This window comes from Anabas testudineus, chromosome 1 (genome assembly GCF_900324465.2).
Source record: "Anabas testudineus chromosome 1, fAnaTes1.2, whole genome shotgun sequence".
Classification (NCBI taxonomy): domain Eukaryota; kingdom Metazoa; phylum Chordata; class Actinopteri; order Anabantiformes; family Anabantidae; genus Anabas; species Anabas testudineus.
This window is the reverse complement of record NC_046610.1, coordinates 17,631,944-17,648,118: the sequence shown is the minus strand read 5'-3', so window position 1 is coordinate 17,648,118 and position 16,175 is coordinate 17,631,944. Positions and strand designations below refer to the sequence as shown.

Sequence of the window (16,175 nt, the reverse complement as noted above, 5' to 3'; positions counted from 1 at the left end):
GAAAAGTGCATTACTGCCTTTACCACAGTGGGAACTGTAAAACTGTGGCTGGTCTGAAGAGGACGTCCGTAGGAAGACGTCTGCTGAACTTCCCTAGTGTTTCCTCCATTTAGCCACCGAGTGTCACTGTTGGCTTTGTACTCTGCACAACCAAGGTTAAAATATCCAACCAAATGTTAATATTTTCAAGCTTTATTTGTTTCATAAACAAAAATTCAACCACATAATGTGAACTATCAAACAAAACACAGAGTCAAGCACTAACATGTCAGAAAACACCAGACAGAACAGGACCACGCCAAGACCGTGAGCGGCAGGAGCAAAGTCCTTGTCCTCTTGAGCATTCAGTTACTTGTTTTACAAATGTTTACATCCATAATAACCACGCGTCGAACAACACCCACAGCGCTGGTGAAGAAGTAACAAAGCAGTGATGCTGGATGAAACATCACGTAGGTTTTCTCACCTTTATCAGCATCAGGTACAGTTCTTCACATCCAAAGAACACGGATGGAAAGATTAGTTTCACTTTCAAGTCTGCAACTGGTAGTTTAACCATTTCCTTAAAGCATGAAATACACATGCATTTCATGTTAAATGATAAAAAAGTGCAGATCATTTATCCTGTGGACAGCAACACTTCAGCTCTACTTGCTGCTTGATAGCTGCTGACCCCTCTTCATCTCATTGTGCTGTTCATTTAAAAAGCTAGAAATCCCTATATGTGCCGCAAGATACACAGCAGTGTTGAACATTACCAACATGCAGTCGGGCATTGGAGTTGGTACTAAGGACACAAACATGCATGCGCAGACTTACATGTTTTGCCCTTGTTGAGCAGAACATTTCCTCCATGAACTCTTAGTGGATCAATCTAGGATCAGAGTGTAAAACACACTCACACGTTCACTAGTTGAGTTAAGAACATGTTAAGAACAGCTGAACATGTTTGAGAAGCAGTTTGAAGCTTCAAATAGTCAGTTAACATTTCCTCATTTAAAAAAAAAAAAAGGATATATGCAGCTGTAAAAAACATTAGAGGTTTCATGTGTTTTTAAATCTGCAACTATAACATCCATGACAGAAATACTCCAAACCTGGACTGAGGCAGGCATGTAAAGTATATGAACATTAAGTTGACCCATTTCATGTTAAAGCACACTTTTTTAGCTCCAGTAAATAAAAAAAACAAACAAACACAAGCAATCTATAAACCAGACTCCTGTTGAACGTTAAACAGAATTCCATTCAAAAACTTTGGGTTTTTATTGTCATCTTGTTGTTGACAATTGGCTCCACATAACGGGATGATGTTCGTAAGTCATTTTACAGCGGGTTCATAGAGTATGTGATTTATGTAAACAAAAATCTACCTGGCAGTTGCCAATCCCAGCTAGCATGAGTTTTGAAGAGGCTACTATTATGCAGCAGATGCTGGTTAAAGTAACTGGAAATATTTATTTTTATATAACAGCAGCACTTTACACAGGGTATTACGTTGTTCAGGACAATCAATCCAGATGATATCAAGTATTTGAATGGATTCTGTTCCTTTCGACAGTCTGTCACAAATAAATATATTCTGTATATAGCAACAAATCTCCCAGTAGCCATGTTTTTAAATCTGTCAATCACTGAAGATTCAGTATAGCTTAATATCTGATGACAACAAGTCATCAAAATACTTTAGGCCCAATGGGAAAAGGGGCTGTAACATCAGATTTTCATAAAATAGGACATTAGCTTTGGTGCGTAATTGGATCAATCATCAGAAACTGCTGGGAACAACAGTAATGACAGTACAACTCATTTACAAGGACAAAAATAATAATTAGAATTCATTCAAAGAATTAATAAGAACCGAGTTTGCGAAAAGTGGCCTGTCCTCCTTTAAATGGGCCCTCATTCAAAACCAGACCTCCAGCCTCTTCTGTGAATCTAGACCCTTGATGAGACATTAAAGGATTCAAAGTGACAACATAATCATCGCCTGGTTAATTTATACAAACAGAGCCTGGGGCCGAATTCAAAATTCAAACTGTAGAGTACAAAAATAGTATCAGTCTCTCACTTTTTGCATGCACTAAAATCTCAGAGGGACACTGCCAATCAGCCCTTTTGAATCCTCTAATACCTGCTGAAAAAAGAGTCAAGAAAGATCTTCTCTTCAAAAACCCAAACAACTGAGGCACATGTGGTGGTCGCGGTCTTCTGTCCATCAGAGGACCGAGGCTGGAGAAGGTTACGGGACAAGGTTTCGAAGTCGAAGGCCATGAAGGGGACTGAAGGTAGGTTCTGGTTTCTACACATTCGTCCGGCACTTAGGGAAGATGGGTCCTCCCTCAAGCCTTCTCTTTCTTACTGTGGATGGAAAGGACACGAGAAGACGAGAAAGAAAAGAGAAGTGAACAGGGGTGAAAAGATATGAGGAGAAGAGGGATGGTGGGAGAGAGAGAGACAGAAAAATGTGAAAAACAGAACCCAACAGGTTTATCGTCATATTAATTCACTTGACATGAAGCATGAAAAAAAGCCAACGAGCAAAGAGCAGAACAAAAGCTTTGACATCCTAAACTTGACTAAATGTCTTTATCAACTACCCAGAAGGACCCTAGACTGAGACACTACATGACAACAACACATGTTCTTCGTGTGTCTCTGGTGTCTTTAGGATTGTAGTTGTTCTATATCTGTCTTTATGCTCATTTAGCATCTTTTGACAGATCTATGACTTTAAAACAAGAAACGTTAACAGTCACTTTGTACAGATGCTTGGTAATTCATCCATGGTCTGGAGCCCTAGGGCAGCTGCCTAGTTTGGCTGCTTGCTAATCCATCTTTGGATAGGAGTAGTGTTTAGAAAAGAGGAGGAGAACATAACAAACAAGCTGACAGGAGAAGACAGAATTTGTCCGAGTGAAGCAGGAATGATAAAAATACCACACCAGGAGAAGAGACAGATCTGAAGAGTAAAGGCCAAGGACAAATGGGTATTAATGTAATGGAAGAATTATGGCCAAAGATTAAGCAGCAGCACGGATTTACCAATCAGGAAGTGATCTGGGAAACACAACAGACGATGACAACAAAGATTTTCTTCTGCCAGAAACTTTTTAAAACCAACTGCAGACACGGTTTTTGTCCAGTCCAATCCAATTTTAAAGGCACAGAAGGCATTAGCAGATGTCGTTATCCACAGATTTGGCAAATCAGTATTGCTCAAGGGATGTATAAACTTCAAACCTGGGTTTAGCCTTCTGCTGCATGTAATGGATTCATTTTGGTGGACTAATCTATCTGTTTACTCTTCAGTATCTTCAGCTGATTGTTTTGTTCTTGGAGACACTTGTCTCTAAGTCAAAGTGACTTTTCATTAACATTTTTAGATACTGAAAATTGTATTTCCAGTTTGTTGCCTTTATAGACAGGAGATCTCAAGAGATAGTGGCATGAAAAAAATGATGACAGTAATAAAAAATTAGATTGTGACAATAATAGAGACGAGAACTAAACAGCTAAGTTTGGAAATGCTGTGAGCAGCCTTTGTAAACCAGTGATGGCTGCAGAACGAAAAAAGGAAAGTCAGGGAGGTGCTGTGGAGAAGCAACAGAAACTTTCATAGGAGCATGACAGGAGGTGGCTCAAGTCTGGAAAAGATCCAGGAGAAAGACAGGGCTGAGCAGCCAAACAGTACAGTGTTTGTGCTTCAGTTGTTCTTGTTTTTTTTTTTCTTTTACTTAGTCTTGGACTTGAACTTCTTGCCGAAGGCCCTCTCCAGCTCAGGGACAGACAAAGTGAAGGTGAAGGAGCCATCAGACTCTGACCTGACGACCCGGGCTTAAAGATGACGGGGGAAGCAAAAAGTATGACAAATTATTACACATATAATCAACTTCAAATCGCTTGTGACACAACGCAGGCGGACTACGAAACAGCCCATAACTTACATGAGTTTTAACTTTGTCCTCTCTCTCTCTTGTCTTTTCCTAGTGTTGATGTCATAACTTAGAAAGGCACTGTTTTGATTGGCTAAGGGTTTCTGGCCGTACTACTGAGTCAAGGGCCGATGATATCACTGTTTCTTCTATTAGAGTCTGATTAAAGCAGGACTCAATGAGATATAGCTCAGATAAAGTGTCAGCACTGACGCACAGAACAAGCAACTGTGCCGAATGCAATACTCCTAAAACACTGTGTACTGGTTAAACAACTCATGTAAGCAACTAACTTAAGCACAGTGAGGTGAATTAGTCATCAATTACCACATGTACTTCAAATGTGATCAGACTCAACTGTGCAGCTGCACCATCAATGCATGTGTGTGTGTTTGTGTTTGTGTGTGTGTGTGTGTGTGTGTGTAACCCACCCAGATCATTGTTGTTCATCATGGCATTGGAACCTCTGAGGCGTGGGCCCTGCTGGGTGAAATGGTAGCCAAACTTCAACAGTGTGGTGTTTTTCTCAAGCATACTGGCGATCTCCATTTCCACCTTGTTGCCTAGTGGCTGGCTCTGGAGTTTTGAAGAGAGAGAGAGAAATAAAGGATGTAGAGATGGGTTAAACGTGGGTAAGGAGGAAGGACCAAAGGCTTCATAACATTTCAATCAATTTACCCAAACAGCAAAGAAGTACAAGACGACATGAGTGTTACAGTAGATAAAAAAGTCTGAGGATTATTCAACAAGTTGAGCTGATCATTGAGTCACTGATGTAAAACTAAGCATATGACACATCATAGTGTAATCTAGGTGCATTAGAGTGAAGTGGCAAAGATGGTCTGTGTACACTACCTGACTCACACGTCCTCCCCCACACACACACACACGTTTGTGCACAGTGAGTAAATGAGTATGCACGTATGCCGAGTCAGTGGGTTGTGTGTGTATCTGTGTGTGTCAGTTGGTACCTGATTGTCTATCTTGAGCTCCAGTAGCGTGGTGTTGTTCTGCAGCGACTCTATGAGGGCCAGGATTCCAGTCCCTGTGATGAAGTTGGACTCCACATTCAAGCTCTTAAGCGTCGTGTTCACCTTCAACATCTCTGCCAGGGCCTAAGGAAACACACAGCAGTCATAGTGGATTGAAGTGTAGAGGCAGCTTTGGATCAAACGGATCAACATGTTACAGCTGTGACGTACAAATGCAACAGGGTCGTTGCTCCGGGTTCCTACGATACTGAACCTCTCCACCACGGTGTTCTTCATCAGAGCCTCGGCGTACGCCTTCAGAGTCGGGATAGGGATGTTCTGCGTACAGAAAGACACAGTGCCAAAACCTTATTATTATTACGATTCATTCATTATTTAGTCAGAGGCCAGTGATTTTTAGTTTCATGGTTAGATAGACAGACATTCACGTCAAAATATTAAAATAATCTTTAGGATCATGTCCGTTTATTTTTACATTATTTCAGTTCAATTAACTTATTTATTGAAAGGTAGCCTGAACTTGTATCTGTAGAATTAAAATGTGAAAACAACTTTGTATAAAGCTTGACTGAGTTTCAGTTAAAGCAGAAAACACACATGCTCACACACACACACACACACTGTTACCCTGATGTTGTTGAGGTTGACCTCAACCAGGTCGGGGTCATTCCTTTTCATTCTCAGCAGAGTTTCCTCGACATCAGTGGAGTTGGGTTCCTCATCAGGGACTGGTTTATACTGGGTGCACTGGATCACACCTGGGATACAATAGAATTACAGTACACACTTGTGTACACAGTGGAAACCATGCTTATTAAAATATGTTTATTCTTACCCTGACTTTACACAGTATAACTGCATTATCCTATCTGATACTGTTCTGTAAACACATCTGTCTATAAACCGTTCTGTATTTCAGCTTTGAACACCGAGGTTTCAGGGTTTACAGTTGTCTGTCTTTATGAGTGCCAGTCATATTTGGAAGTGAGATCCTCGGCCTCTGTCTCTGTTTACAGCAGGAGAATCTATAGGATGAGCCGCCCCACAAGATAAACAATGGTTCGTTAACACGTGTGAGTCTCTGTGTGATGGATGGATAAAAGTCATTTCATACTACAGTCGTTTGACTTCATACCGTGTAGTGTATGACGAAGAATAAACAGATGACTCATTTGTGATATTTTTAGAGGAGCTGTACAACAGTGTACGTGGGAACCTATGATCTTGATCTGTACTCATTTAGTTTGATTGTTTTCAACTATATATGTGCATGGTTAAAGTACAAAAAGAGACGGGGGCCTATTATCTTTGTAAAATAAAGCTACATTCTGCCAACATGACATCATTTCACTGAATTCCAATCCAAGTCGTTTCAGCATATTTCTCCAATGACGTGATATTTTCTTCAAACTGGTAAAACGATCTGCTGTATTTCACGGTACCTTTACTTGTTTCATAAAAAACCATGCACCCAAAACTATCTGTGTTTGAATCGAGTGACGACAGCCCGTGCGACTTCTCCAAATAAAGACTCACTAGCGTAGTGTACAGTGAGCTTCGGTGCATGTGTGCATGCGTGCGTTTTTACGTACTGTTCAGGCCTTGCTTGTTGACTATGGTGCTGCTGGCTAGTGCTTCATAGTACTGCTGGTTGCTCATCAGCGTGTGCATACCCAGGATGGCTGGAAGAGACAGCAAGGAGACAGAATGAGGATGAAAATAACGCAGGCTGAGAAAAAGAAAGAGAGAAGAAGAGATTTAATGACAGAGACAACCAACATGGACCAACATGCTAAAACAGATAGAGAAGTCAAGCCTTCATACTGCGATGCTCCACCTTCTACAGCATTAATATAATACATGTTACATTATTAACCTGTGAAGACACACAGGATGTGGCAGCAGTAAATCTGAAATATTGTTAATCAGCAGCTACTCCGAGAACAATATCACATAGAAGCAATTTAGAGAGATGTATAGCCTTATTTATTTGTCAGAGAGACTGACCGCATGAGAACAGACTGTGTTTGCAAAGACATAAACAGTCCGAGAACACAAGTCATCAAGCTGCTCTTGGGAGAAGGAGGAACGTTCGTTTCAGCATCTTCAGGAACTTGCTGTGCTCATAAAATCATTCTCGTTTTCAAATGCTGTTCTGTTGAAAAACAAGGTTTACTTAACTAGGCCTTGATTTATCAAAATCTATTTGAAAGGTAAATGAGACCTCCATGCTCTTAGCTGCAGTGTATAAACAATTTATATATATGTTGTTAGTCATAGACACGTCACGGCCATAGACTGATGGTTTGCACATGCAGCAAAATATTTGCCACAGTGATGACATTTGCCATGCAGACTCTATGATACTCCTGTGTAATGAATGCATGGTCACAGATATATATCTGGCCGTGAGTGGAGCTGCACGGTTGGGACAATTATCTGTTTAACACAAGCTGACACATTGTCAGCACGACACCAGACTTGTTCCATGCAAACGTAGTGTGCAGTCTGCAGATACCCTGAATGGCGTTCAGCTAGTGAACAGAGAAATCCAGCGGGGACGGAGGAGGTGGTAGGACTGATGAAGAGGGTGGAGGGGAAGGGTGGATGGGAGGATGGGAGGATGGGAGGATGGGAGGTGAGCTAGAGGAGATGGAGAACAGTAAGATTGAGGAACAAGTGGGCTGGTGTAAGGAGAGAGCGTGAGAAAGATGAAGATGAATAACCACACAGCAGCATTTTAGTATATTAAAGACTATGAATGAAAGTTTTGCAGTGACACACGGTGGTTTTCTACACACACGTAGTGAAAATTGGAGCATAACTAACAACAATAAACCTTATGTATAGAGCAGATACAGTGTGTGTGTGTGTGTGTGTGTGTGTGTGTGTTACCTGCAATATCGCACAGTTCAGCATCAGTAGCACTAGCTAAAGCTTCTTCCAGCTCCGGCTCCAGAGTCACACTCTCTATGATGGGGTCCACCCTCTTTTTAGGAACAAAGGCTTTCCCTGCATTGTAAGAGGATCGATTTAATTTACAGATATCACAATAATAGGGTTGTTACTTTAACTCTGAAAGCAGTACTGTATGCCGTGTTTTCCTTGTAAGTAAATAAGGCACAACTTATTGCAATATGCAGCAGTCTTAGTGCTGAGCTAAGATAAACAGCCTCGTAGAAAACATTTACTTACACTTGACAGTTTTTAACATTTAGTGCTAAACACCTGCAAATTTAACTGGTTCAATCTTAATAAAGGCAAAAGCAAAAAGTCCCTTACTCAGACAGTAGGAGTGGAGCTCAGTAAGTATATGGTGCCAATGTAAATGTCAAACTAATGTGAAGTATCACAGAGATGAGTCCTGCTGCCCAAACCAGCTCTCTTAAATAACTGGTGAGCCGTCCGAGGTTCAACTGCAGCTGTGTCCCCAGCGCGTCGACTTTCAGCCAGACGTTTCTGACCCCTATTTAAACACGGGCTGGTACAACGCGCAACATATACTCCTCACACTGTTTAACACGCTTTTAAACTTGTGACAAGTACAAATCAACCTGCTCCATAGAAAGGAGCAAACTGTGGTGGGCTCTGTCTTTGAACAGGGAGCAGGAACTGGTGCCACTAAGCTCTGCTAATATGATCCGGTTTCTAGAAGAAGTGGGAGTCGAATGCAGCGTCTGTAAAATTAAATTAAAATGTGAGACCTTCTAGAGTTTCTCACAGAGATGTCTGGTATCTCTCGCCATCCACGCTGGGCTGCTGCTGGCGTACTGACAGGCCCGACGAGGAGTGGTCTTAAAAACATCTGTGTATTCGTGGATTTTCATGTAGTTCGATTCAGGCTTTTTTAGGTTTGTGATCTGAATCTTTTTCCACTGCAGTTTATTTTTAAACTGGAGATCCCACCTTCTTTTTTTGACACATATTTAGAATTTATGATTCATATTAAAGGAAGCCAAAAAATTAATGTAATCGCTGTTTATCGAGAGACAACGAGTTCCTACCTCTCTTCTCCCCTGTGAACGGCACCAGATCCTCTCTGTCAGGATGTTCTTTGGCTTGTTTCTCCAGATGGGCCAGGAGGTTATCCCTCTGAAACGTTCCTGTTGGAGCTTTCTTAGTCTGGTCCTTTTGCCGAAGCCCTGCTGGCAACAAGGCATTCTAGACAAGAGTGAAGATTTACAGTGTTTTTTAAAGGTCTGGGAAGGTTTTTATTCTTCTTGTCATAGTATTTAGTAGAATAGTCACTTTTCCCACCAAATTATCTATAGAAAATAGAATAAATTAGATAATAAATAGTCTTCTATAATAATTTAAACCGACCAGGAGATGCAGGGTGCATCAGTAAATAGCAGCATTAACTTTCTGTTTTTTTTTTTTGCTCTGGTTAATGTAACTCCCATATCAGTTCTGCTGACCCAGAGACCAAGACATTTCCCAGAGCTTTGCTGCACACCCGAGTTATTTTCAACCTAAAGCAACATGTAAAACCGAGCTCTTCAACGTGCTACTTATAGCTCATATCTTATCAGTCCTCTCAGCACTCAGACGTCCCTCGCTGTATCGCTCGCTCTCTTTGCCTCTTAACTCTTATTCATCTCCTTTAATGTGAAGTTTCCAAGGCACCATGAAGGCAGCAAACGGATTTTTAAAAAAAAACACAGACACAGTCCATATTAATCAGATTAGCTTGGATGTAAAGAAACAAAAAGAAAACCCCTCATTCAACACTTCCAGTAGTGCTCCATTGATGTTCATGTGACTTACAGTAGTATTTATAGTTAAGCCGAGAGTATATCACACCAAGCTTTTCATGTCACACAGTTGTATATCAGCTGTAGATAACAGGCCTCTTACACTCCGTCCAGTCATGTTATTTTTACCGGCATGAGACCAGTGTCTTTTCCTCCTGTCTTTTTCCTTTTCACTGCACCGCCTACAGTGACACATCTGATCCGTCCCTCTGTTGCTCTCAGCAGCTATAGCAGTCACCTGTGAGAGAATGACTGTACGCTGTTTGTACTGTTGTTTACCTTTTAAGATGCAGCATGTGAGCAAATACAAATCTGCTTTTTCTACCAGGAATATCTGAGATTTGGCTTCTTGGGATCAATAGACACTGGTTGCCATCTATCGTGCAGAGTACATCATTAGCACTGGTTTAGGAGTGTGGTCACGTGATGAGCACTGGTCTAATATTCTCCTTTTAGCTTTGGTTTGGTTCTTTTTCTGCTAAATGCTTCACTCTATGATCACCAGCCACTCACTGACTTTGTCCACTTGATGTTTGATGCTGAGCAGGTTGGCTGTGAACAGTTTATCACAGTTACTTTTTTTTTTTTACAGTAACAGTTTGGGCTGTATAACCAAACATGTTAAAGGATCTTAGGATCGTCAAGATCCAGCCAGGCTGTTTTGGCAGACGTATAAAACCCAGTTGTATTGTGTAAGTTTATGACTGATGCAGCACTGCCAGTACTAAACACATAATGTTCTCTAGAGGATGGAAAATAAGTACAGTTTATCTCTCTGCAATCACAATACACATGCCAGACATGTTGTTTCTTTGTCTGATACAAAGGGGCTTTTTTCAGTGGGTTCCTGGAAGCGATGTGGGAAGCCGTGCTGGGAAGGTTACAGTGCGTTTCAAGGCAAAGTGGCATTTTACTGTTGTGTAACGGGTTACCCTTTACAAACAGGCACAAACTAAGTGAGCACGCACGCACTGCCTCTCACGGTTTCTTCTGTTTACGTCATGGAGTCCCTCAGTGCTGGCATCAATCTCTCCAACACACACACACACACACACACACACACACACACACACACACACACACTGAGTCCTGCATATTCTACCCTTCCACTCATCCCCTTGGCATTGAGGGGGGGAATTCAGTCTCTTTATGAGCAGTTAGACATTCATCAGAAAGCTATTACAGCTGCTGTCATCACCCATGATGCCTCACTGAGAGTATGACACCGGCAGCAAATGTACCGCGCTAAACAAATCATAAAGAACGACTAACGTGATACACGTATCAAGACCAACGGAGAAACACTCATACAGAGGATCAGTGGTTTATTTCAGCTGTTGCAGTTTTGGTCGAATCACAGTCAACAAAACAATAAAGTTTTCTTTTGATGCAATCTTTCTCCTATTGTAGCACCTGTTTTATTATTTTTAAATCATAGACCACACAGATTGGGTGACAGCAGCCTATAAGAGAATATAAACCAATCCAAACCTAACTGCATGTTATTAGACTGCTGAACTGCTTTTTTTCCACACACAGTCCACAGACTTACACTAAAGTAACTCCAGCAAAACATTATTATTATGTAAATCAATTTACTGTTGAGTATGTTCAAAGGCATTACATTATTTAGCAGTTTTGTCCAAATGGTAAATCGTGTCTGCTAACGGGCGTTTATTAATTCAAAAGGGTATTTGGTCATTAGAAAACCATTATGCAAATGAGTTAACACCGCTGAAAACACGTATGTTTCCATTAAAACGCTGACTCAACAGTTTTCAACAAACATCAGCAGCATGTGAGCTGCTCCATATTCTACACTTACATCAGGATCCAGCTCTTCTAACTCATCCTCTAACCGCTGCAGCTCTTCCTCCGTGAGTTTCTTCAGCAGCTCGTCCTCGTCTATGTCCCTGTACTTCTCCATCTCCTTCCTCGGCGCCGACATGGTGGACAGCCCACCTGGAAAATATGGACAGTGTTACTTCAAATGGATTTAATAGTGCGAGCATGTACACATGATCATATCCTATGAAATAAAATGAAGAATGAAAAGAAAATCAACAATATTGACCTTACTGTAAATGTCTACAACTGCTTTTGGTGATATAATAAGCAATTAAACCAAACCTTTACTTCTGACATCTTAGTCTGTATAAACAAAAGGAATTTAAGGAATTTAAGAAACACTGTCTTCCCTCACCTAAAGAACTTCTCCACAGGAAAAAGACAAAATGTAGGAGTCTGATGGACTCTGGAGTTTGAGAAAAACATGTATGAGTGGAAACAACCAACAGAACAATAGTAAAATTAACAGGAAAGGATGGAAGCAAAAGCCAAACTGTCTTCAACAGCGCAATACAATAGTGAGTACACTAACTAAGCATCACTCTGTGCTGCTCTAGGCTGTAAAACCTCGACTGTACGCACCTCGATGACCCCCAGCTCAGGGGTAAAATAACAGCAAAGGCAGCCAAGTGCCTAGAGCACTCCTGGGAAAGAGCGAGACCTGGAGGAGGCAGAAGCACAGAGTGAAGAGAGATTAATAGCTCTTACAATTAGAAAGCAATAGATACAGCAGGTCATCTGTGGGGAAATCAAACATCACACTCTGACGCTTGTTTTTCCTTCTTCTGTATCTTCCAAAAGTAACAGGAGAGCAGCAGCAGACAATCGCGTTGAAAATGTTTTTCATTTCTTTTTATACCATGTCATAAAAACGGTTCAGCGCATTTAAGTAACACCTCATTGAAAGCGCTCTATCGGAAAAAAAGGCAGAGTGTGTTTGAATGTGGCCTTGACAGACCACATCAGACCATGTGATGCTGTTTTCACCGCAGATCACCTGGAGGTTGTTTTTTTCTATTCCACATATCTCTCAATTCAAACAGCTTGTGAGAGCGTTTGGCCAGTTACTGAAGAATAACATTAAGAATAATGTTGTGTTGCTGCACGTCTCCTGATAAGGCAACTTCTGCGTTAGCTGGAGATGAATTTTGAAACCTGAAGGAGCAATAAGAGACGTTACACGTGGGACCAAGGAGGCTGTTGTGACAGTGTGGTTGGTCGTGTTTTGGAGAGTCCTCAGGGTAGCTGCGACACAGTCTCAATGAATGTGTGTGAATGTGTGTGACAGCAAAAAGCAACTGAACTGGTAACAAACAGAAAAATATTACGGTAATTTAACTCAGTGCACAAAAGTATAACCTGCTACTGTAGCTACATGAAAAATGTATTTTTACTGTATTTTCCCTGAGAACACAGCTATCGCTTCTGTGTATCTGCACTGACACTAACATTTTCTCGCAGTACTATGTCTGCAGCTGACCTATCTGCCATGAGGCTCTGTCAGAAGTGCAGCTCTGTTTTTCTTCTCAAAGCACTCTGCAGAAAAGTATAAAAGTCAAGCGCGGATAAAGCAAATATCTTGTCCGGAAATGTGTTTTTCTCATGCTTTCTTTCTCGGCTGGCAGTCGGGACAGACTGCAGATGTGTTTTCTTCTCTCTCTAATTCTCTACATGGCAGAAAAGAGTCTTGGCTGTTGAGGCCAGGCCCCTGATGATGGACGAACTGCAGGGAAACATTTGTAGGTCGCAGTGCCAAACGCTCCTCTGACGTGCTCGTCTCCGAGCCCTGGTTCCTTCAAACTTTGCATGAGGATTTGAAATGTGCCGTGAGCTGCTGCTGATGGATCCTCACATGACAGCACTGATAATAACTCAACTGACTCTTCATCAAAGGATGAAACGGGTAACACGGAGTTTAAAAAACAACCAAAGAGCATGAAATTCTGCATCCGAGGAGAACAAATGTACTTCAGACCTTTTTGATCTTAAGTATGTCAGCAAGTGTGTTTTGGCTGACCGTGTAAAAGGCAGGGTCAAGCGTGCCGTTCTTTTGTTCTGCTTTCTCTAAGCTCCATGACAAGACAAGTTTCCAAAACCAAAGATGAAGAACTGGGCTGGACTCCAAATAACGCTGCAAGTCTGCTGGAAGATGCTAACCTGCTCTGATGATATCAAACAGACCCGTGCCTGTATTTATAACATTTCTACAAGCTTCTACTTCATTAGAGGACGCTGGAGCAGAAAGGGAAAAACAGGCAGCGATGAAACGAGCCTGAAAGTTTACCCTGTAAAGTCACCGACACTTGACTTGACCCTTGCTCTCTGATCCCTCCAGCCTCTAAGAATAGCAGCACTAATACAACATCGTTGTGTCATTAATCAGGTTAGAGATGTGTGCGAAACCATGAAGGTGACGTTACACGGCAACCGGTTTTCACGTGAACACAGCCTCTCTCACTGTGAACCTTAAAAACAAGAGATCATGATTCAAACATCTGTTCTAAACCACAGTTAGTTGATAGATGTGTAAATCTATGTAGAGCAGTGAGAGCACAGCACTGGACTTCAGTAGACACCTTCCTGCTGAATGTCTTCAAACAGCTCACACAGTAGTAAGTAGTGCGATTTACAAAATGTATTTCAAAATGTCTAATATGTCCCGGGCTGGCGAATCTGACCCGTCCTGGTTTGGACATGGTTGCATGTCCTACCGCTTCTCTTCTTCCTGTCTACACCTTCACTACAAAAACGTCCCAAAACAAATCACAAGGACAAAATAACCACAACACTGTTGTGAGGATAAACGCATGTCCAGCCTTGAACATACTTTATTACATATCTTCTCGGGACATGGCGCATGGTGTCAAATCTTTCTGCACGACCGCTGTTGTTAGAACTGCCCAGGTCTCTCAAATGGCCCAGCACAAAACAGCTGAGAGGCAACAGCCCTCCCCCCTTTCATAAGCTATGCAGGGCAGTGTGCGTTTGCTGCTGTGACAGTAACGAAGGTGTCCACTTACTTAGCAGATTTAATTTTAGCACCGACACAACACATAGAAGGTTCAGAAAATCTATTCACTGTGGAGCTTGCAGGCTTTCTACATATTTTACATTAGATAGTAACTGTTGAATGATCAAATAGTCACTCCAAACTAAAATGAGCTTCATTTTGTAAGGGCACTAAACTGATTAATGACAGTCTGCTGTGTCCTAACTCTCTACTTAGGGGACCAGCATGGAGTCATATATCATGATTTGTATAACGAGAGGCCTAGCAGCTCACTGGCTGCCTCAGACCTGAGGTCAGGCCACTTGTGCATTCTGCAGAGGTCAAAGTGTCATCATGTTTTACCACATGCATCCCGGTGTTGTTTCGGGTTAGCTGTCGATATGAATTCTCCACCCAGAAATAAAAAAAACTCATGAAGACGCGTGTGCATGATTTAGATGATGAAACACTGTGCAATAAATGACGAGTGGGCAACAGCGAAGAAGTTGGTTTGTTTCTGATTTATCACAGTGAACATGCAAAACTATGAGAAACAGCATCATTTAATGATGTACAAAGGTGAAGAGGATGCACTGTGATGTAGGTCACAGAGGAAGCACTAACCAGCACTTGTTGACTGGGATCCTGATCATGCCAAGCTGTAATCTGAAGGTGACACACTTGAAACATGCCTCTGATGTGTGCAATAAAATATGATAATATTAATGATGACTGCTGATATCACCTTATTCACACTACAACATAGCTTTTGTTAAAACACCAACAGTGACCTAACAAAATCCACATTTCCATTATTCTCATTGACCTTTCTCCATGTAAAGTAAAGTTCAAGCTGCAGTCCTGCACTAAACTTTAACCCTCTCAGGAAGCTTCGCTCATTTGACTATTTCACAGCCTGCACCATCATTTTTGCATTTATTTCCGTACCTCCTCCCGCGCTATTTATAGCCGGACGGTCCCGCTGGGTGACAGCAGTGAATACTTTGACCAGATATGGTTTCCTTCAGAGCCGCCTGGAGTCGCGCTGCGAGCTCCGCTGTGCTGCGAGCGCGCAGCCCGAGAATCCTCCAGCGAACACGGGACTAGAGCCGCGCGTCCATCGGCCGCGGACGGTCCGGAGCTCGGCAGCTTCCACGGTGATCAGCGCGGGTCCTCCTCTGGTTCTCGATGGTCTCTCGGCCGCTTTGCTGAGGCTGACTCTCATCTCCCGCAAAGGGCAAAGTAAACTTGTGGAGAGAGATGATCCTCCTCCTCCTCCTCCTCACCCCCTCCTCACCCCCCCACACACACACACACACACACACACACACGCACGGCTGCCCTGTCACTCCAGTGACGTCATGAAGGGGACCTGCTCATTCTCCAACATCAATGTCCAATAAATAGGAACTTTGACTTCTACAAGTTTCTAAGTTTCAGTCTGCTGAACAGTGTAGTCCTGCCCCGTTCAACCATTAGTTCCTCTATTACCGATGAATAATGTGGTTCTAATGTTACAGAGATGTTTTTAAAATGCATTATTAAACTGTCTTTGCTGAATAAATCTATAGACTTTGTGAACTATACAACATCAACTCCAGGGTTTTACCATTTGTTTGGATTTGTGGCCAATTCAATATTTGTCTCTCCTCATGCT

General features: G+C 42.0%; 1 protein-coding gene across 5 annotated transcripts; it reads right to left on the bottom strand.

The window, feature by feature from the left end:
• Nucleotides 1-176: 176 nt before the first annotated feature.
• tmod1 (tropomodulin 1) lies at nt 177-15,764 on the bottom strand. 5 transcript variants are annotated; one of them, XM_026360523.1, is made up of 13 exons: nt 15,467-15,764; nt 12,112-12,190; nt 11,885-11,935; nt 11,507-11,643; nt 8,932-9,088; nt 7,823-7,939; nt 6,520-6,609; nt 5,555-5,685; nt 5,138-5,245; nt 4,907-5,050; nt 4,367-4,511; nt 3,738-3,837; nt 177-2,361 (listed from the first exon to the last, which is right to left on the bottom strand). In XM_026360523.1, the coding sequence occupies exons 4-13, from the start codon at nt 11,627-11,629 to the stop codon at nt 2,343-2,345; spliced, it is 1,134 nt and encodes a 377-aa protein (XP_026216308.1). In that variant the 5' UTR covers nt 11,630-11,643; nt 11,885-11,935; nt 12,112-12,190; nt 15,467-15,764; the 3' UTR covers nt 177-2,342. The 5 variants fall into 5 exon arrangements, with proteins under 5 accessions (XP_026216308.1, XP_026216312.1, XP_026216310.1 ...); XM_026360527.1 differs by lacking the exon at nt 3,738-3,837; XM_026360525.1 differs by lacking the exon at nt 11,885-11,935.
• Nucleotides 15,765-16,175: the final 411 nt, after the last annotated feature.